At 36.7% G+C, this 24,037-nt stretch overlaps 1 protein-coding gene across 1 annotated transcript in view; it reads left to right on the forward strand.

The window, feature by feature from the left end:
* Nucleotides 1-516: 516 nt before the first annotated feature.
* nrn1la (neuritin 1-like a) overlaps nucleotides 517-24,037 on the forward strand; it is a 32,153-nt gene continuing 8,632 nt past the window's right edge. The window contains exon 1 of the mRNA XM_081372381.1: nucleotides 517-611. Within this exon, the coding sequence (XP_081228507.1) occupies nucleotides 557-611 (55 nt within the window). The 5' untranslated portion in view covers nucleotides 517-556. The remainder of the gene's footprint in view (nucleotides 612-24,037) is intronic.

A 24,037-nucleotide genomic window follows, 5' to 3' on the forward strand; every position in this document is an offset into this window, starting at 1 on the left:
TTAGTACACAAGCCAATATGCAGTTCTGATTGATAGAATTTACTTTAACCTAAGTGTAATATTTATTAGTGTAGTAGGAATTTTAGTATGTTTTATCTTATAATACAATACAACAACATAATACATTACAGGTCATTAGTCAATACACTCAAGTAGGCTATACTTTTAAAATGTACATGTATAACATTTTATACATGAAATATTTATATATATATAGGCAGCTCTATATATATTATGTATAAGTATATCTGTAGCCTATGTAAGCTACTACGTGAGCAACTGACGTTAGCATTATGTAATGTTTGCTGATGATTTATTAATGATAGTGTATATAGACCAGCGTGTAGTAATGCGTGAGTGAAATGAAAAGTTGTGCTTGCTCGAAATAAACCTCCGTGTTCCCGCAGCCTCCTCCCCTTTACTACAAGATACGCGCGCTAGTGAATCATTCATCACTCACTCCAGCGCAATGCAAGCTGATGCTCAGAGTTTCTGCTGAATGAACACACCTCTGACTGAACTACCTTCAGTTTCTGTGCACTGGGATCTGTTCAGGATGACACCTCTCCTCTGCAACGCCTGCCTCATCTTGCCTGTTGCTTTACATCTGCGTAAGTTGATTTTAATACATTTTCTCAATGTTGCTCGCTCTTTCTCATCAGCACAGACCTGAGTGAAATCGCTGGATTTTGTGCTTTTCTCTCAGGCTGCTATGAATCAGCATCCGAGATATTATGAGTAACACAGACCGAGAGAGGTTACCTTAGCGGATTATGTTAGTGTTCATGGGCTGTTCTCCCATTTTAAGCGAGACAGATGAGTTTAAAAAGCAGACAAAGCACATACTGGCGTATATAAGCGCGTATCTGTCCAGTTCAGGCTCGAGGAGTTGAGTCGGTTGAGCTCTGGATGTTGCCGGGGCACCGCTGACGTCTCGCTGCTTCTTTGGAGTCAATGCAACTGTTCATGTGACTTATTTCACCCGAGGATTTTCCCTTGAGGATTTGTGTGTGGGAAAAACACAACGATAGGAACAAATCATGAATAAAGGCATCTGTTCACTCCCTCACAGCTCTCTCTCCGGAGAGAGTATAACACCCTTCTGCCAATTTACGAAACAAGATGTTATCAGTCATCACGAGAGTGAAGGAGAAAATGTTTTAAACCCGTTTTTAGGACTTAAAATCATGAACGATGGTGCATCGTACGGAGTTCTTTATCAGCTCTATTTGACGATTATTAAACTTTTGAGGTAGAATTTCCTGTAAAAGAAAGAAAGAAAGAGTAATTAAAAAAGATAATTTAAGATTTAAACGAAACAGATTTAACAAATTAGAGAAATAGCTAGTCTAAATGTAATACAATACTTAAAAGGTGCGCTTAAACCTTTTCATTATTTTACAAAGATTTTAGAGGCAGTAATGCAAGTAATTTGTCCAAAAATGTATTGGTAACATCTTTCTTTCATTCTTTCTTTTTTTATTTATTTAATTCTTTCTTTCTTTTTTATTTCTTTCGTCAACTGAGTTAAGATAATTTCGAGACAGAAAGCAATGCAAAAACCTGCGGTTCAGTAAGTGAGTCAGATAGTAAAGTGTCACCAGTAAAGTGATTTTGATTCACTAAATAAAGAACCGACTCATACGAGTCATTCATTCGTTAATGAATCAAACGTATCGGCTGTGTCAAAAATCGCATACTCTCTTGAGTAGGTAGGCTACTTATTTTTAATAAGTAATTACTTCACTCACGAGCGTTAAGATCTATATAGTATGAATGTAGCCTAATCTAGACATAGGCCTACTACTACATTTGTCATGCTGCCATCATGTGAACTACCAGTAAAGTTGCAGCCTCAGTTGCTTAGCATCACTGCCATTCACAAATCCTCTCCCGTGGCCTCATGGGATAGTAAAGTGTCCATCAGATGCATACTTCAGAAACTCACCGGGAAGAAGTAGGCCATCCGGGTACTTTTCGCCGACTCTTTTATGAGTAAGTAGCTAGCCTACTGTGAATTCAGACATAGCCTATTTTTTATTTTTTTACATACTGTTTTTCACCTACTGTATAGTAGTGAAGTAGCTAGATGCGATTTCGGATTTTGCCATCTTGTAGCGGTGTATGTTTTTGATTATTTAAAAAGAACAGACTCAAAAGAGTCATTCGCTCAAGATTCGGACTACACTGGTTGAGCTGTATGCGGTTGATTCACTAAAAAGAACCGGTTCATTATCGAGTCATTCTGACCAGGTTCTGTTTTTTATGGTTCTGACTACTCTGGACTGCGCGTGTAGTGATGGCTTTTGTTTAGTGGCTCCACTCCACAACAAGCCACCACTGTTTATTTGTGAGCTTTTTGTGCCTTTATTAAACAGGACTCTAGAGAGAGACAGGGTTGTTACTTTTTTATATTGTTCTCTTCGGAATAGCATTAAAATAAACTTTATATAATATATGGGTGTTTCTGCAACTACGGGCACTTTTAAGTCCCAGGAGTGAAATTTTAGATTTATGTTAAAATTTGTCATTTGATGTTTCATAAATATAAACGTAGTGTCAATACACACCTTGACATAAAAAATAATTTAATAAATAATATGATTTAATGTAAAATTATGAAGCATTTATAGGTCCAAACACCATTTTTGCTCATGTCCCACACCCGTGGTTTCAATGTTGAGATACTTAAAATTAGCTCATTCTTTTACAATATGACATTATTTCAAATGGAATTGTTTAATATACAGATTCATTTACAGCATCTTAAAATTCTTTGTATTATTTACTGATCATTTTTATGATTTTTTTAACTAAATGTGCCTGTCCCACACTTTTGAGTCCTTACCGCAACAATGAAAAAAAGCTTTTATTATGAAATTGTATCGAACACAAACAAGTCTAGTTTCTATGGAAACAGAATTTATCACTTGAGCACATTGCTGACAGACTGGGCCACCATACTACCTCACTCACAAGATACCAAAAAAATAAGGTAAACATCATCTTTTCTGCTCTAGTATTTATTGTGCGTCCTTACCATTCAGCTTAATAATTGTGTATTTTTGAACTACATTTTAAAAATAAATGTATATTACTGTTGAATTCATGTATATTAAGATGCTTAGTCAAAACTAATGTGGTAGGCCTTGCTAGCTGCCAATTAGCTAAAATATTAGCAAAAATGTCATTTCCGCAACATGTCTTTACCGCAGCAAATTTAGGTGTTGCGGTAAAGACCTTGTGTTGCGGTAGAGACAAATTCCAGGTTTACTGTATATTAAACATTCAGTATATTATTAGTAAGTATATATTAGTATATATATATTAGTATATATATATAAACATGCCATTTTTTACATAAAAAAATTATTTTGTCCTTACCGACACAAGATGCCATTACCGCAGCACTGCTCTATTTTCATTTTTTTCACATTTTCATTTGCAAAAAAATATTTTTACACTTAAGTTGAGATGATTAACACATTGAAATTGCAACATCTGTCATAAAAAGTTAATTATGTTATCTTTTGTGTGTATGGAAACAATTGACATCTAAGGTTACTGTAAATTTTTTACATGGCACAGAAAAAAACATGAAATTCCCTATTTTGTGTATTATTTTTTTTTATATCAGTATTTACAAAACTGCATCAAATTTGAAAAAGCTATTTACATATATTCAATTTTTTATAGAAATTACTAAAGAAAAATGTATAAAATGAACGTTATTGTAACATTGCGGTAAGGACACTTTTTAAGAAGATGACCCGAAAAACAAAAAATAAACATGTTCCAGATTAAAATCTTAACGACTACATTCTATTTTGTGTACATTTTTATATGTATTATAGACTGTGATGGTTAAAATTGAAATTCATAGAGGTTGATTTTTAAAAAATTGGGATAGTCAAAAGTGGCCGTAGTTGCAGAAACACCCATATACGAAAATATATGTGAATCTTCATCCGTGCTGCTTCACTTCTTTATGATACAAACTTACTGCTGCACCACAGCTCCTGCCGAGCCACCCTGCATATCATTAATTTACAATGCCATAAAATATGAGCTAACTATACTTATATGAAATATCAAACATATGTAAGCTAGACTGTCCACGTGATCAAAAACAATCATTAGTCTGCGAGACTCCCACATTTTATGTAGTTCAAAGTTAGTTGATGTATTTGGCAACACATGGCTTTTGAGAAAAATGTTCCCACATTCTCACAAAACATGCAATTATTAGCAGGTGCTTTTTTAAATCCATAATTTACAATAACTTTGAATCAAATAAGTTTAATAGGGATAGTATTATACCGTGCATGATTAGAGACCACAAAATAAACCCATGATAATTGCAATAATACAATATACATCTATTTTTAGCATGTCTGTCACATTGCCACACTGTAGAAGGCTATATTTTCTAACTACAGATGAGTTGAGACAGTGAACACAAGGGACTTGTAGAGCAAGTGTGGAAATGGTTATTTATATATACACAAGTGAATCAATCTTCAGTGTGAGATCTAGAGTTAAATGAATAATGAAGAGGATTGTCTTTGTTGGAATATGAATGCAGAGTCTGCTGTATTGATGGTTTTTGTGAGTTTACTGCACCACTGAGGATGGACAAGGTCATGGTTTCGATTCTCAGAGAATACATAGTCGCTTTGGATACAAGTATCTCTCTCGCAATTAAAGGTAAAAAAAAAAAAATACTGCATGCAAATAATAGACATTGACATTCACATACAATTATCCTTCATGAAGATTCCAGTGGCATTGGTAATACTTGCAAACCAAAGCACTATTCAGTCCCAAAGTGCTATTTACTGAACGTACAATTCAGTAGTTTATGGAAAAGACAGATTTTTCATAAGTTGTATTATAAGCAGTTCCTGAACTGTTTTAAATACCTCGCACTGGGGGGTGAGACTTTTTGATTTAGTTTAAATAGAATAATTCATATTTTGGTTGATTTTAGGAGTAGAAGAGAAAATCCTCTCAATCTTTTTGCGCTCTCGTTCTCTCCCCACATCACTTTCATATTCATACGCTTTTGGTTTGAAAATTTAAAGCGTGCTCTGTAGACAGTTCTCCGCATTGAAAGGAGCAGACACGACTTCTGTGTAAAGATAGTTTTAAGACTCCTTAAAAACTAGGACACTAATGTTTACCGCCAAGGATATCATTCTATCTAATGTTCGTTTCTGCAACATTAATTACTCAGTAAACAGGAAGTGGTCTGGTTTGCAGGATAGACAGAAAGAGTACTGTTGATGTACTGTAAAGTGTCAAGGTCTTTCCCTCCCATGCTTTTCACAGAGTGTGTGATAGCAACTTCTGAAGTGTTTGAGACATCAGGACCTGCTTTTAATTATTAATCATATATATACACACATGGGGCCTGACATCTGAGGCCTCATTGAAAATCTGGGATTCAAAACTGAATTTAAACCTGTAAACAGATATATAATATAAATAAATATTTAATAAAACGTATAAAATATCACAGATTAAACTTACAATATGCAACCGGTCAGTACTCTGATTTAAGTAACAATTCTTGGCTCATTTAGTGAGAACTGGTTCATAAGAGTCATCTATTCGAGAACTGACTGGTCGCATTAGTACAGCATTGTTGCACTGAATAACATAAATTGAATCTTAGTAAGATGTTTCTGTAACAGAAATGAACAATCAAGAATCATTTAGTTCCTGCGAGAAAACAAAAAAATGGTTACACTTTGACACATTTTGATGGTCCACTTTAGACATTCTACTAACTATAAGTAACTTTGCAACTACACATCAACTAACTTAGTGTTAGTTGAGACTGGTAGGGTTAGTAGAAGAAGTTGACATGTAGTTGCAAAGTTACTTATAGTCAGTAGAATGTCTGTTTGAGGACCATCACAATAAAGTGTCAGCAGATATTAAGCAGACTGTCTACTAATGAGAGTTAGTTGACATGTTGCACAGTTACTTTAGTTAGAAGAATGTCTAAGTGGACCATCAAAATAAAGTGTTAACCCAAAATATAGAGCTCAAATGTGAGGCTTGAGCTGTTTGTCAATTTAACTGTCTCCCAAAAGCATAGACTAACATTGATTTTTCTCATATTAAAGTAGAAAACTGCAAAACAGAACCATTTTAAGTAGTCTCAGACTTCAACCTAACTATATACAATCAATCTTGTCTCAGTGAGTTTCTGGTCTTTCGTTATAGACTCTGTATAGCTTAGTCCCCAAATAAGCGCTGTGAAATGAACCAGCAGCTGAGGCATGACATCCCCTCGACTCCCCACCCCTGTGACACCGGGAATGAATATTCATGAGAAAAGTGACTTACCTCTATTGAAGTTACAGGAACTTGTGTCCTCTAGAACTAATGAATCCTGAGTGATTCAGTGGTGTGAGCATTTGTGTTCATGTGGTTTGTGTGCGTGTACAGGAGAGAGAAAGTCTGAGGGAAAGACAATGACATAACTTGCAGGGGTAATTAAAGGCAGCTGAATTGGACGCAGACTCTGCAGTGCATAAGGATCATGTGTTTTCAGCCGAATATACAAGGTCACTGCAGTCCATCTCCCAGGTGGTACATTTTGTGTGGGTTGCATATCTGCATCAGAGGTAAGAAGCTCGCTGAGTCCCTCGGGACATATGGAGGCTAAATGTGCTGCCAAATACGGTCATCACACTTTTTTTGTTGCACTTTTTACAACTAAAAAGACTATGGGAAGAAAGACTTTCATAAAGTCTACTGGTACTTTAAAATAGTGTATTTGACTGACTTCAATGAATATATCTTTTACATATCAATGTGATTATCCTAAGGGAACATCATAATGTTACAATACAAACTGATTTTTCCTGTCACACATGACTTTGGATTCTCCTCCTGTAACTATAATGGATGAAGTGCACTGGCCAAATTAAGTTCGGCTTGAAATGGACGTTTCGATGGTCTTTTCTTCCCTATTGAGATGTATGTATCTGAGTGAAACGGCTTTTTGAACAAGAAAATATGTAGGGCTGGACTTGTTGTGGTTTGTTATTGGTCGATCTCATGTGAGTGACAGGTTGTCCCGCCCTCGTGCCAGTAAACATGTCATCAGAGAAGAGAGGAGATGTTGCTGCAAGAGGGAGGGGAAGTCATTTTGATTAAAGATTACAAGCGCACATGAATTAAAAAATAATGATGTGTACGGAATCTACGGATGAATCATTTATAATAATTACTGCAATATTCCATAAAAACAAGAATTGTCCATTTTGATTTCATGATGGAACTTAAGCCAGTTGAGCTGTTGCTTTTTATTATTATTATTATTATAGAGAGTTAGAAAAACTATCTGAGTGAAAGGGCCAAATAGTCCTTCAGGTTTGTCTTTTCTGTTACGGTGGCGCTGTGGAGGTGGACATAAAGAAAGATTAATATGGCTGTCAGGTTTGTTTGATCACGGTTGACTGACTGCTCCCTCAATGGCTAACCCTTTGAACCAGTTGAGCTGAGACACGTACACTCACTGTGGTTTTCCGTAAAAACAGCTATTGTATGACAAGCATGGATAGTTTGACAGAGATGATCTGAAGAGAAAGGAACACCATAAAAACAGGTCTCACAGGATTGGGAAAACAACACACAGGATGGACAGAGAGGAAGATAAGGAAGTTTAGTTGTGAACAGAATACAAAAAATGAAAGAATACAAAATTAGAGATGAGATGAGATGAGACATTACAAGGCAAAAGGAGAAGATGAAAAAAATGAGAGAAGAAATTAACTGTCAAGATGAGATTAGTAATGATGAGACCATGAAACGAGACAAGATGGGAAAAGTGAAGAGATGAGGAGACGATACCAGGCAAACCGAGGAGACGAGGAGAAATAAGTAAAGATAAGCCAAGAAGACTCGATAAGAAGAGAGAAGAGAAGAGATGAGATGAAAAGACATGAGAGAAGAAATTTTATGAGATGTCAAGATGAGGAGACATGAATAATGATGAGTCAAGGAGAAGAAAGAAGGAGAAAAGTGAAGAGATGAGGAGACAAGAGAATACGTGAGACGAGGTAAGACCGCAAAATTAAAAGAGGTGAGACAAGAGACGTGGAAAAAATAGAAGAGTGTGGAAAACAAGAAGAGAGAATAGACAAGATGTGAGAAGGGATGAGATGAGGAGACAAGAAAAAAGAAGGGATTAGATGAGATGAGCCAAGAAGAGAAGTGGAGTGATGAGGAGACGAGATGAGATGGAAAGATATGAGACGAGTCAAGATGAGAGAAGAAATAAAATGAGATGAGTCAAGATGAGGAGACATGAATAATGATGGGACAAGGAGAAGAGAGAAGAAGAGAAGTTAAGAGATGAAGAGACAAGACGAGAATAAGAGAGACGGGACAAGACCGCAAAATTAAAAGAGTTGAGACAAGAAATTAGGAAAGAGAGAAGGAGAACAGGAAGAGACAAGATGAGAGAAGGGAAGAGATGAGGAGACAAGACAATAGAAGAGAAGAGATGAGACAAGAAGAGAGAAGTAAAGAGACAAGATAAGACGAGATGAGCTGAAAAAACATAAGAGAAGGAGACAAGATGAGAGAAGTAATTAAATTAGATGAGTCAAGATAAGGAGAAATTAGTAATGATGAGACAAGGAGAAGAGAGAAGAAGATAAGTGAATAGATGATAAGACGAGAATACGTGAGACCCTCGTGAGAAACCACAAGACTGCAAAATTAAAAGAGTTGAGACAGGAGATGAGGAAAAAGAGATGAGTGTGGAAAACAAGAAGAGAGAAGAGACAAGATGAGAGAAGGGAAGAGATGAGGAGACAAGACAAAAGAAGGGATGAGATGAGAGAAGGGAAGCATTGAGGAGACAAGACAAAAGAAGAGATTAGATGAGAGAAGGGAAGAGATGAGGAGACAAGACAAAAGAAGGGATGAGATGAGAGAAGGGAAGCATTGAGGAGACAAGACAAAAGAAGAGATTAGATGAGAGAAGGGAAGAGATGAGGAGACAAAACAATAGAAGGGATGAGATTATATGAAATGACATGAGAGGAGACAAGACGAGAGAAGAAATAAAATGAGATGCGTTACGACAAGGTGAATGATGAGTAATGATGAGACAAGGAGACGAGACAGGAGAAGAGAAGAGATTATATGAGATGAAAAATGAACAGATGAGGAGAAATAAAAAGACAAGAGAACAGGACAGTAGAATGGATAAGAATTGTGCAGACAGGAAGAGAGGAGAGAGGAGAAGAATGCCGCGGCCTTTGGAGAGAAGATTGCCGCACTTGGAAGAGGCCCAGCCTGTATGCCTGGAAGAATGCACTAACCCTGATAAGTTACAGCTGGGAACTTCAATGTTGCAGTCGATAAAAACTCATTAGACCAGGACTGGGTCACTGTGTTAGTGTCCAGTGCAATGAACCTCGCATTTACTCTCCATCAGAGAGGACGAGAGGAACGTCTATTGATCTTAGCAGTAAGCTCATTTATTCGGTGGATGGAAAATAGTTTCAACATGGCCTCAACGCTCACCCCAGCTAGGGTCCACAGTCTCCAGGCCATGCACTCGAGGGAAGGAGAAATACAGGAAAGGGTAGAGAACAGGACATTCGTGCTAACAGTGGGTGTCAGTGTACATTTAGAAAGACCTCGACTTCTCTCCTGTGTGAAGTCTTAAGTCGGGGTTTGAGTGCTACTTTTGTTTAGCACGGGCCCGTCGCCAGAATATACAGCCTTACAGCTCCAATTCTGTCATTATTGTAGAACACAATCTACTTCCAGGAAATCTGCTTCTGTTCCTCTGACACTGCCTGGGAGGAGAGAACTATCCACTGCCCAGAATAGCATCTCCACCTGTTTGAGTCTCCCTGAAAGCCTTCCCTGGGTCCCAACTTCCAACCCCAAAAAGTTGATTTCATTGCCTCAGAGTCTTTCTTATTAGAACTATTGAGGTTAAAACTAATTTAAGGTGGCATCTGATTCCCTGCTCTGCAACAGAAAGAAAAAAAAAATCAAATGCAGACTTTGCACCACTCTGGTGGGCTTGTTTGTCTTGGTTTTCCTGTGTTTCAAGTCAGTAGAGACTGTGATGGTCTCAGACACTTTAATTGCAGAAGACCTATTTATACTTATGTATTGCCTTACATAAGATCTGTACATAAACTATATCACAATAATGAATCTTTAATGGTGTAAGCTAGGTGGATTCCCCTGTCAAGTTTCAATTGTAAATAATGTAAAGCTGCTTCGCCAGATGCTTCTGTCTAGAACCTTCAAAAAGACCTTGACTGCATTCATTCTCTAGTCCGTTCTCTGCGTATACTGTGCAATGAAAATCACATTTGTGTTACCAGTGAGTTATAATGCTTACAAAAAGCATATGTCAGTAGTCATCTTTGCCAATTTAGATAGATAGATAGATAGATAGATAGATAGATGCCTTTATTCATCCCCACAGGGGAAATTCAGACGTCCAGCAGCATATAGTGTGTGTTGGCTAACTAACAAGCATTCTCACTTCAATACACTCATAAAAACACAGATTATAACAATTAGTCACAGAACAAACTACTATCATTAGTAGTAAATAATTAATACACTTCAAACAGATCCATTATGCAGTCTTATGGCGGCCAGAACAAATGACCTCCTAAACCTCTCAGTCCTACAACTCATGGAGAGGAATCGGTCACTGCGGCTGCTTTGCTGGGCAACCACAGTGTCATGCAGTGGGTGGCTCCTATTTCTGAGGATGGATTTCATCATGCTCCTCATTCTTTCCTCCACCAAATCTCCTACGGAGTCCACCCTCCTCCCCAACACTGACACACACTTCCTGACCAGTTTGTCAAGTCGGTTCCCCTCCCTGGCTGTCATACAACTGCCCCAGCACACCACTGCACCATTTAGCTTTCCAATATATCCCCTTTTTGAAGTTTACTTTTAACAGTGAGTACATAAAATTCTCTAAGTTGTACAAGAAACAAAGCCAAAACAATCTGATTAGCATAAATCTCATACAAAAGTAGTTTATTACACCGCTCTCTGGAATACTTCATTCTGATTGGTCAATGGCATTCAGCGCTCAGATATTTATCAGACAGATCATACGAATAACTGAAAGTTTTATCGCAGAATTTTACTGTTATATTGCTGAAGTGTTTGTCTTGATAAGATGAAATAATTCAACTCAAAATATTATTTAATGTCCACATATTGATTTTATCGATTTATTTGGTGTCTTGCCATATAATAGGCTCTGCATTGGGGACCTGTCATGTTTATTTGGCGATAATGACCGGCTAAAGCACATTTTCCCCTAATTAACCAAAGGATCACAATCTAGCGGTTTTGTTAGATGTGCCATTTACACCAATCATCATTTCAGATGGGCCTGTTTATCATTTTATCATAATTTATCATCAGTTTCTTTGATCATCCTTTAATAAAGCATTCTGCTGATTAGATTTTGTATGTCCCTGCTATGAATCTGTTCAATAACATACTTGTTTTTTTCTGCCCTTGTTCAAATTGAATGCCAATGCCAAGTGGTCACCAAAAGAGGTTCAATTATTGTGTGGCCTATTTCAAAGAACAGCGTTGCAGATTTCTATGAAAAATAAAAATATGTTCTGGTTATTTCCTATTAAATAGCATTGAAAAAAACATTATGACTCACTGGCTTGTATAGTACGGAGCTCTTAGTATTTAGCCTTGCTGCCTCTTTTCCTGGCTTAACAACCATTCAGAATTTTTCTTTTTTTAAATTTAAACCCACTGTTTCTATAGTTTCTGAATCTATTCTCATCAATATGAGGGAGTGAAAAGGTCAAGGGGCAGGTGCATTTATGTTACGGTGATAACAAGAGTGCATCATAGGTCAATGAAGATTCATAATGTGAATAGAGCACAACAGCCCATATTTCAGTGGCCTTGGGTCTATATGTACAGTTATTTTCCTATTAATTTACTTTATGGAGATTAAAAATATTCTTCAGTAAAGATTTCTAAGCCTTGAACAAACCAACAAGCTCTGAAAGAAATCATAACATTTGATTTCAAGCAACAAATTATTTGAAAATTGTCAAGTCAAGTCAAGTCATCTTCATTTATAAAGCGCTTTTAACAATGCAGATTGTTTCAAAGCAGCTTTACAGAGATAAACGTATAATTTAAGGTAAGATTGTTTTGGCTTTATAGCGGTTCTTTAATAAAGTTATTTTCCAGCTATAGTAAGTTTTGATTGATTCGCTTCCGTCGCATCGATCATTTGTTGTTAAATTAGGGGCCGCTAAGACGACACCATTCTCTCTACACAAACTTTAAACGCGAACCTGTGAGAAACGCTGATGGCGTTCACGTGCGCATTAAGAATTGGTTCTATAGTTATGTGCGTTTGAATATATGTGCGCAGGTTTGGAATTCCCTACAAACCAAGCCTAAACAAAGTACTGGTGTTTCCTTATAATTTTGATACAGAATTTTATTTTATTTTATCAGTTCGGGGTAGATACGCGAATTGAGTTTTCCCGACGACGCTTTATCTGTAGAGTGGTAAAGGGATCCCCCATAGGGAGAGACTAGTTGGCGCTTCAGCACTGCTTTGGATCGGGTCCAGGTGAAGGTCCTTCATCAGATCTGGATACGGCCTGGATCCAGCAGGCTGCGGGAAAACCTCGGGATAAACAAAGACACTAAAATTAGCGTAAATGCCATTCTTCTCATGATTTAACGAGTACATCAGGATTTATGGGAAGTGTTCCCGGTTCCAGCTGACCTTATCTATGCAGCCTAACATTGAATTATAGTGTATAATGTGAATGCTAGGTCAAAGAGATGTGTCTTTAATCTAGCTTTGAACTGACAGAGTGTGTCTGCTTCCCGGACAATGGTAGGAAGGCTGTTCCAAAGTTTTGGTGCTAAATAGGAAAAGGATCTACCGCCAGCAGTCGATTTTGATATTCTAGGTATTATCAACTGGCCGGAATTTTGAGATCGCAAAATTGTATGGTACAAGACGTAAAGTGTACATTTATAAGACAAAGACTCATTTCATGAAGCATTGTAAATTACATAATAATAATAAAAGTTACGGCACTTCGGGTGAAAAATGTCGTCCTGTGTTCCGTCTTTTAAACTTCTCCTCAAACGTGCATGCAGTGTAAATAAAGCAGTTACATCAATGAAATGATAGTAAAGTTAGTCCACGGCCACACCCCCGTGCTAATGGTACCGCCCACGGCGCAAATTACAAGACGAAAAATGGACAAATAGAAAATCGGTTAGATTTCATTTATTCGAATGTTTGTTTCTGAAGTCACAATTTAGCAAAAGTAAAATTGAAAAAGGGGAGAAAAAGGCAAATATCCATTGATAATGTACTGGAAAAACAAGAAAAATTAATGTCTGGTTTCAATTTTTCATTTTTGCATTTGCATTGTATGGTCTGAAAACTGAATTGTGAAGCGTTACACGGACCTTTGTATTTCCTGTTTCCCAAGTTACTGACTGTTTCTATGGTTACTAATTATGCCCTTACAAAAAATAAGTATGCTTAAAGTTAATTTTATTAATATTTAAGTAAAGGTCAAGTATATTTTAAATATACTTTAAGTAGTAGCCTAAGTATACTAATATCAATGTACTTGTTGTATACTTGTAATTTAACTATTTCAATACTTTGGACTAAATTGGCTCACTTTTTAGTGTGTAAAAGTATACTTTTAAGTATACTTTAAGTGTAACAGTACTACTTTTTCATTTCTACTGCAACTATACTTACTACAAGTGAACTAGGTATACTGATAGTTTAGTTAAATACTTGTAGCACATTTTTTAGATTATGAAAGTACACTTTCTAGTTTTATACTGCAGGTATACTTGTAAGTGAACTTAACGTCATACTTATAGTTTACAGTTTATATATTATTTTTGCACTTTATGTATATTACTATGTTCCTATTTATTTTTATTTTTTATACTTGAAATATACCTTTAACTGTACTTTAAGTAGATAGTAGTAAGTAGATAGTTTCCGCAGTAGTTTCAATTTTGATATTTTTAGGTCTTGTCTGTCAGTCATATAATGCAGGTCTATGGTCACCACCTCAAAGAGCATGCACAGAGAAGTCCAAATTAAACAATTCCCCATCGTAAGTACACATTGATGGCCTAAGACACGAAACGAGCAGTTTGTGTGAGAAAACGAACAGTATTTATATCGTTTTTACCTCTTATTCACAGCCACGTCCAAGTGATCTGAGGGCGCGCGCGCATCCTGGTGTGTGACGTGTGCGCGCGTTCTGGCTTAGTCTGTGCATGCGCCGGAAAGTGTACAAGAGGTAAAAATGATATAAATACTGTTCGTTTTCTCACACAAACTGCTCATTTCGTGTCTTAGGCCATCAATGTGTACTTACGATGGGGAATTGTTTAATTTGGACTTCTCTGTGCATGCTCTTTGAGGTGGTGACCATAGACCTGCATTATATGACTGACAGACAAGAACGGTTTGACCTAAAAATATCAAAATTGAAACTACTGCGGAAAAAAAGACACCTACATCTTGGATGCCCTTGAGGTAAGCTAAAACATACCAAAATTTAATTTCAAAGTGAACTATCCCTTTAATTATACTTACTTTTAAGTAGGCCTATCTCAATCAAAAGATTTAGTACAAGTATAGAGAGCCTAAGTCCCTCCCCTCCGCTTCCGGCTCATGGGACCTTATTTCGGAAAAGATATGTATGGTAGTCAATGGCGAGAGACAACTTATCTTTTTATTCCGTCTGAACTGTACCCTGAATTACACATATGATGTTTGTCAATTTAAAAGATAATTATTAAAGTCAAGAAAGTCGCAGTTTGTCATAAAACTGAAGAGTAACGTTTAGTTTTATGTGAAAATCGCTCAATGAACTACATCTCTCGTCTCGCACTATGTACGTCACCAACAGTCTGTGTGCAGTCTGGTACAAAACACTCAGGCATGACGGCGTAATGTTACGATTATAACGTAAGACTATAGAAAAAATGACAGATGTTAGCTTCATTAAAGTTAGCTTCATTCATTGAGAGAAAAGGTAGGACGTCAAAAGGTAGTCTTTGTAATTACGTATTTTCACAGTCTTATACCTCAACAGTTTTACATCAAATTGCAACTTTCTTGACTTTAAAATGTATCTTTTAAATTGACAAACATCATATGTGTAATTCAGGGCACAATTCAAACGAGATCAAAATATTTGTTGTCTCTTGCCATTGACTACCATACAATATTTTTCCGAAATAAGGTCCCATGGTGGTCCACCGGAAGGGGAGGGACTTAGGCTCTCTATAGACCTTATGTAGGCCCGCCCCTTTTCAGCGCTGGACTTGTTGTATTCTGTCTTCCGGTTTGTATTTCCACAGCATGAAAGTAAGATTTAACGGATTTATGAATTTATGAATGAACCGCTCGTTTTAAAATCATCCCGGTCTACTGACATATGTTATGACGTCCACTTCAAACATTACAATTCTCATGATAACGTTCAGTAACTCTACACTAAGTAAATCCACTCTTACTAATTATTCGACAGCGATGCCATAGAAATATACAGAGTTACCGCAAAAACAGAAGTCAAAGTATAGTGTAATTTTAAGTATATTTCTGAAGTACTTATTTTAGTTTAAAAGAAGTATAATAATAGCACACTTGAAAAAAAATATTTTTTTGTGAGGGTGTTCTTCACCTGTCCTATTTAGTTGCTCATTTGCTCTGGTACACTGTTAGAAAAATCTGTAGAAATTACAGTATTACTGGCAGCTACTTGCCAGTAACTTACTGTAGATTTAAATTGATGTTATTTACTGGCAACAATTTGTTCAAAATTAAATGAACATTAAACATTAACAAGTCTTTATCTTTACAGAATAAAACTAAAATAACATCCTCATGCAAAGCATTCTGGGAACCAAAATCTGAAGGAAAAAAACAGAAAAAGGTTGATGAAGATTTCTGGTTCCCAGAATGCTTTGCATTAGATTGTTATTTTATAATTTTATTCTTTAAAGACAAAGACTTTTTAATGTTTAATGTTCATTTAACTTTGAACAAACTGTTGCCAGTAAATAACATAAATTTAAATCTACAGTAAGTTACTGGCAAACAGCTGCAAAACTACAGCAAATTTTTTACAGTGTATATTTCCCTGTGTTTCTATCTTGAGTTGTCAGTTATTGTCTTGGTTTAGCAAAGCTGTTACACTGCGTTTGGATTTGATTTACCTGTATTGTCTTTATTCATTAAAACTGCTGCAAAAGCAGTGGTGTTACTATCCAGAGATGGGAATTTAGGTGGGCGATATGAGAACAAATAAAATTAAAATGGAGGCAGCAGCGGTTCCAGACAGTGCCACATACTGTGAAGCCAATACTACAAAACAAATAGACAAAAAAAAAATGAAGCTATAAAAAAGAAAGAATATGAAGATAAAAATGTTTGTTCATCAAATCCAATCAAAGCATAAACCTCCAATCTACTACTGGGCTGAAAGCACTTCTGGATGCCCACCTCTCTGTCCAATTAAGTATGATTTTTTATATATATAAATTAATTGTTAAGTTAATCAAACTGACTTATGGCTTGTACAGAAGCATATATCATCAATTTCCAACCTTGGAGCTCATGGTAGGTCAGGTCTGTGTAGAAAGGTTTATGAGTTAACATTAAAATCAATTTCTCTATGAGAAAATAAATGGGATCTTGCTTCCTGAACCCTACTGTTACTCTCTATTGAAATGTAATTGAGAACCACTTTATCCCTACTCACGGATCATCTCTAATCCTTAGCCTGTTGATTTGTTTATTTTATTCCTTGTCTATACACCACTGCAAAAAACACTCAAATCAGTGTGGCTGGAAATCACAATGATTATTTTTGGAGTGCAGATTTTTGCTATGTATTTACTTTACATTCTAGACTTCTCCTTAATGAAGTAAGTGAGGTTTTCATATTCGGTATAAAGAAGGCTGACTTCACAACATGGCCAGATGAAAGAACATTTAAAAAACAGAATTTGCATATGATCAAAAGGCTCTTGGGAATCTTTTCCTCCTTCGGATTGGGAGTAAAGGGAGAGATGGATATTAAGGCCTAATATCAGAGCTTTAATGTAGTCATAATTTTTCACCGTCTGACTGAAATGAGAGGGGAGAGTTTTAAACGTTCAGTTAAACATGACTGATGCGTTCAAGTTTTGCATCCTAATTGTGTTTTGCTGCTTCTAGACGATACCCCACCCCATAGCCCCCGCAGACTGCTCCTTTTGATTGTTTGAATATTGTCTTGTTTAATCACTACCCTATTTCTTGTTCTACCAAAGAGATTAGATGTTGGAATATTACATACCGGTTTGTTTATTCACAGCTTTTTGGAGGATTTTATTAGACTCGGGTGAAATGGAGACCAGGGAAATCACACCAACCTGTCAAAGGGTTTTTGATTTAGCATAAAAACTATTATTCTTTGTTCTCTCTTCCTCTGTCACTGTATAAAGACAGCTCCCGTTAGCTTCTTACAGAGACTACATTTAAAATAGCCGAGAATCAAAGGGATTTTTTTGTCTAGATGACACTTCTAAGACTTTCATGTGAATACATGATCTGTTCATGTAAACGGGTCTGGAAGAATGATGAACTGCACAGTTTGAGTTCTTTGATGGCAAAATATATTTAAAAAAAAAGAAAATAAAACATAAAATAAAAATTGAAAAAACATTTACCATAATGCAGGTTTCTGGTCTGTGAACGATTCACCAAAAACTATTTTAGTAATCCTTTATCTAAATGACCTCACTAACTACTTTCTAACGTACATTGATACTAACCAGTTCTTGGTTCACACCAACAATGATTACTATAAAGATAACTATAACAATAACTATATTAGCCTCCACACCAACGGACAATAACTTTCTGTTTTTCATTAGGCTATGTATGTCGCCTGCCGCTTTAAATGCTCAAGTTCTTTATAGTTGAGTGGATTCTGATTGGTCAGTGTTGGTCAACGAATGTCTGATGGTCAAAACATACGTTCTGAAAGTGATTCCTTCAATATCGTCATCTGTATTGTTATCGATATAGAGTGGTGCAGGTATAACGTCACTTTGTAGGCCAACTGGCAGTTAGCATCACACTGGTTCCCTCGACAAAAACCCAATAGGATTTTCCCATAGGCTTTTGGATTATCGCTAAAAACAAGCTTTGTGACCAACAAAAGTTTATGATACTTGCAGATAAACACAACCTTAAAAAGTAAAGTAAAAAGCTAAAGGTAGGCTATTAATGAACTACACTACGGTCGCTCGACTTCAGCGTCACCACCACTAAGCTTCCGACAACTCGTTCAGTTTTTATCTAAAAACATTTCCCCAGAATGTTTGAGTTAGACTAGTTTATAAGAGCACAATTATGAGTATAATGAGGCTGTAAAAGCGGACTGAGTTTACATGTTCGGCGTGATGATGTTTAATCTCCTCAACGGCCTCTGTAGTCTCTGTAGCAACATCCTTTTACAAGACACATAACAGCTTTAAAAAAATCACGAGCTTGTGTTCACCACAGACCTTATTTCAGCCATTTAACCTAAACACCATTCAAAAAAAAACATTGACGATGGAACCGAAAGTGCTAAAATGCTAACTCGCTTCCACGTTTTGGCCTACAAAGTGATGTCATACCTGCATCTCTCTATTCGCCACTGGTTCCTTCGAGATTTTCCAATGGGGTTTTAAAATGTAAATGACACACTCCCATACAGAAAACGTTTTTGAAAAAGTAGATTTTTAATTAGTAACTAGATAAGACAGCTTTGGGGTGTGAGTGTGTGCAATGTATGTTACAGAACAAAATGTCAAAGAATCATCGAGTTAGGTTTACCACGGGCTTTATTATTCTATAAATTGAAAAACCCTATTATAAAACCCCATAGGAAAGTCTCGAAGGAACCAGCTGCGAATTAGACTTCCAGGTTCTGACGTCTTACTTGCTACACTCTATAGTTGAGGACTTCCCATTTCTCATAAAATTAGAATGATTATTAAACCATTATACTTAAAATATTATAATAATAGTCATTGTGCTTGCTGCGAACGGCCCTACAGGGGTTATTTACAGCTTTTGCGAGAAGGGGATTGAGATACTGTATATTTAAATTGTTGTGTGGACGGGGCAGTCACACCTAATATAAAATAAGGTTGTTAACTGTGTGAATGTAACTTTGGAGATCACACCCCGCTAGCAGCTCTGGTCCATTCTGGCGTCGACCACCTTCCTTTTTTATAGTGGAATATCACTTGGAAATTAGTGAAGTAAAATGAATTGTAATGCTTTTAAAAGCAATACACCTAAAGTCAAATGCAGACCAGAAGATTTCCAATTTTTTTCCACAGTCAGATTTCTTTGACAGATTAATTGAAATGCTTCAGTGGTGGTTTAACAGACTTAAGTTGTATTTGATGTGGAAATTATTTTAATTGGGTCTTTACTGCTAAGCTCTTCCAGCAAGCCCAATCTGAATCTAATTTATACTGCTTTTAAGGGAGAGTCTCGGTGAAGGAGCTCCTTCATCTGTGTAGGTTTATCTGTGACCTTGTTCTGGACAGATAGCAGCTGTCAAATTAATGCCAGTGGAAGTATGATATCTCTGTTTCAAGCCTTTTTTAAAGCATCTAAGAGTCTCTCACCTTTATCACATAAAATCAATGAACCCTTGTATCTTCTCCATTCCACGAGAGATGATAAAGAGATAAAATCGAAAGCAGATCTGGTCTCATTTGGTCAGTTACTCCTCTCCCTTCCACATTTTAAAGTGACACATGACATGACTGCACGTGTGAGAGATTGTGTTATTGTGGCAGTCGCATCACCTTCTCCTGATCAAAGCCAGCGTTAGCGATGGGAAAGATGTCTGCCTTCCTTTCTCTCATCCCTCCCCGACTTTCTCTCGTCTCCAAATGAAACCACAGTCCCATGGGGCCTGCGAAATTTTGAAAACTCTTTTGGGAATTGCGCATGTTTATATGTGTTACATCTCTCTGAGCATTTGAGGGCATGTGCGTGAGAAAAACATCCATTAGAGCAAATGAAAAGGTTCCTTTTAAGATGCGTCTCCCCACCATTTGCTTTTTCCACCATCCCAGCTTACAAGGATAGCTTTTATTTCTTTTAGGTTGTGCAGCTGCTCTTATGCCATACAAAGAGTAAAATGAAGTGAGCTTTGGTGTTGTAGTGGATATAACTCAATGCCGCAGCTACTGAACAGGTTTGTACTAACAAGCAGAAAACTCGTCTAGCACCTCTTTTTGAGCTCCATTTGGTTCCAATTAGTCCTCCTCACCTGGAGGATGACCTGGGCTATGAAAGCCGCCTCATAGTGCGGGTTATGTCACCGAGTCAGGCTTGATTTTACATCCTCATTAAAGAAGATTTGTACTCTCTTTCCCTCTCAGTTTTCTTAACTCTTAACATCTCCTAACGTCTCTTAACGTCATGTGTTACAAAAATCCAATAGCAAAATGTTCCTGTCTCAATTTACATTGCATATCTATGCAGCGCATCCTGTATTTTCTATGGAAGCTTGTTTCCGCCACTGAATAATAAATAAATAATAATAATTGCGACTTTTTATCTCACAATTCTGACTTTTTTTCTCACAATTGCGATATATCAAGTCAGAATTGTGAGAAATAAAGTCGCAATTATGAGATATAAAATCACAATTCTGATAAATAAAGTCGCAATTGCGAGATATAAAGTCGCAATTCTGAGAAATAAAGTCGCAATTGGGAGATATAAAGTCGCAATTCTGAGAAATAAAGTCGCAATTGCAGGATATAAAGTCACAATTCTGAGAAATAAAGTCGCAATTGTGAGATATAAAGTCACAATTCTGAGAAATAAAGTCGCAATTGGGAGATATAAAGTCAGAATTGCACGATATAAAAGTCGCAATTGCGTGTTATAAAGTCAGAATTGTGAGATATAAACTATTCTGTGGTAAAAAAAAGAAAGAAAAAAAAGTCCGTCTTTTTTTTCCTTAGGAAAAAAAATTGGACTTTATATCTCACAATTGTGAGTTTATATCTCACAATTCCGAGAAAAGATGTCAGAATTGCGAGATATAAACTCGCAATTGCGTGTTATAAAGTCAGAATTGCGTGATATAAAGTCGCAATTGCGAGAAAAAAAGTCAGAATTCTGACTTTATATCTCGCAATTCTGACTTTATTTTACGCAATTCTGACTTTATATCTCGCAATTCTGACTTTATAACACGCAATTGCGACTTTATTTCACGCAATTCTGACTTTATATCTCGCAATTCTGAGAAATAAAGTCAGAATTGTGAGATGTAAACTCGCAATTGTGAGATAAAAAGTCGCAATTATCTTTTAAAATGTTTTATTCTGTGGCGGAAACAAGCTTCCATAATTTCCCCCCCTCGGTTTCATGAAAGAAATTAACAGCTGGCAAATGCACTTCTTCTCATCCCCCGCATCCTCCCTCCATTCAGTGTTCTGGGAGTGAAGGTGTGAATGGAAAACCACATAGGTTAACCAATCACTTGGAAAGGGGACTTTGCTGGCATGAGCTAATTATCAGAATTTGTTTGTGCTATTGCAGGCAGCTTCTCTGGAAGCCCTGTTTTAGAGTTAGCTCGGGGAATAGAGGCTCTCCTCGCCTTTCGCACGCTATGCTGTCACTGCTAGGCTTATTAGCCTGTCGCCCCTAACGATGCGACGCAATAGAGGGCCACAGTTACCATAGAAAAAGTTGCCATAGTGCAGCAAAAAAAAAAACTGCCCCCACTCCCTCTCATTTCAAACAAAGTAACAGTTCAATATTCCTTCTTTCTGCAGAGTTGTGTATTCTGCATGTGCCTAACGTGGCCCATTGAAACATTGTGAATATGTATGTTTTAGTTTAGGTGCCTCTATTAAATTTGTACCAAACTGAAAGGTTTGCTTTCATATCACAAAAGCATTGTTTTTCATGCACTCCACAATTTTGAGGTTTTGGGCTTTTTTTTACTCAACAAGTCTTCTTTCAGACCAGTGGAAAGAAAACCTCCAAAATACACAAGTGTTTATTTTATCACGCTTTTTTATTTGCACGTGCAGCCAGAAATTGCCACTTCAGCAGCACTTACACACACTCAATTTTCTAGTTTTACAGAGGGGTTTCCTCATAGATCATTCTCAGCCTTAAATTAATTTACTACTATTTATTAACTTTAAATTCCTAAAAATTGTGATTTTATCTTTTGGCTGTTGACTGTATTTTCAGTATTTATGGAGTGACAATAAGAGAATAAAATCTCCTCTTTAAAAACCTTTAACTCTAATATCAACTAAATGAGACAAGAATTTAGACTAATAATTATCTAATGTTCTGATTTCTGTTCGAAAAATTTATGCAAAGTAGTGCATATTTAATTTAGATAACGTCTCGTTTGCATATGAAGAGTTCAGATGCAAAAGCCTCTAAGTGCCATCTGAAATTTTCCTCTAGAATGATCTTTTTTATCAAGCTCGTATATTTAAGTTCAATAATTTCACTTAAATGGCAATGCAAATTACCTATTAATTGCCATTTAAGTGAAACTTAAATATAAAGCTTTATAAAAAATGATCATTCTAGAAAAAAAATTCAGATGGCACTTAGAGGCTTTTGCATCTGAACTCTTCATATAAACATAACATTTCATAACTTAACCATACCTTAAATTACATAGATGCTTCAGACAATACAAGTGTATTGTATATTCTCCAAAAAGGTATATATAACCACCCATACACTGCATATAATGAAGTGTCTTGTGCTGCTAGTGCTTTTGAGTGAGCTCTGCTTCCTGCAGGCACTGAGGTAAAGTCTTAATGAGTTCTGCCCAATGTGGTCTCTTACATCACACAAAGAATCAGTATTACCAGTCTTCCAGAACTTTGTCTTGATACCTCTAGTAAGAGTCTTTTTTTTCCAGGGCAAATATATAAATATGTGTCTTTCACCCCTGATTCAAAAAAATCTGATTCTTACAGAAGTATATCTCCCATTATATAGCACAAGCTGATTGGTTCCTGTTGCTTCTGGAGCCAATGAGCTTGCAGCTCAACATTTAAATAGTTGGTCAATGTTTGCTGTATAGAAGTTTGCAGTACACTTTCAAAGTTCCTCTGAAACCCTTCACCTTCCCCAGCTCCAGCTGTACAGATTTGCTACGGCTACGGCTAATTTCATATATGATTTTTGTGCAGCAGCAGCACACAGCCGTGTGTTGTGTATGAATTGGCAGTAGTATGTCTCTACACTTGCTCTGTAGCAGCAGCAGCAGCAATAACAGCATTGTAGCAGATCTATTCCACCAAGAGATGTCATGATAGAAATGTTCTGATGTTCATGTACTGAGTTTTCCACGTGGACTTGACATGGAAATTGCACATATACCCTAAATGAGAATACTTTGGCAACTTGCCTGCATGTCTACTCACACCACCGAACCTTATTTACATGCACCGCCGTGTTTGTGAATGCAAATCTTCAGAAACCGACAAATAAAAATGGTTTTCATCTATTTTGATGTGCTCCCCATGGGATGTCTGCGAGAGCCACGTGTTGCAAAGCTCAGCAGCAAATGTGCCTGCTCAGCATTGGTCTGGATAAAGCTTGCATATTCAACCTCATGAATAGGAGATGGGCATGTTTGTGGCCTACAGCTCCATCATCACTTGCCCATCTTATGCTCCAGAGGTCATCTGAATTCTGCATCTTTAAGTCTATAATGAAATTAAAGCTTAAAGTAGATAGATAGATATTGTGTCCCACTAAGGGACAGGAAATTATGCAACTGTTTTGCTCTAAGCACTCCATGATTCTCAACGTACCACGTTATTTATTATGACGTTTTTGTTTCAAGGTTTCATAACATGCTCCTTAAATGATGATGTTAAAATGCTTCATCATGAATTGTGTAAT

This window comes from Scardinius erythrophthalmus, assembly GCF_964197995.2.
Source record: "Scardinius erythrophthalmus genome assembly, chromosome: 8".
NCBI lineage: Eukaryota > Metazoa > Chordata > Actinopteri > Cypriniformes > Leuciscidae > Scardinius > Scardinius erythrophthalmus.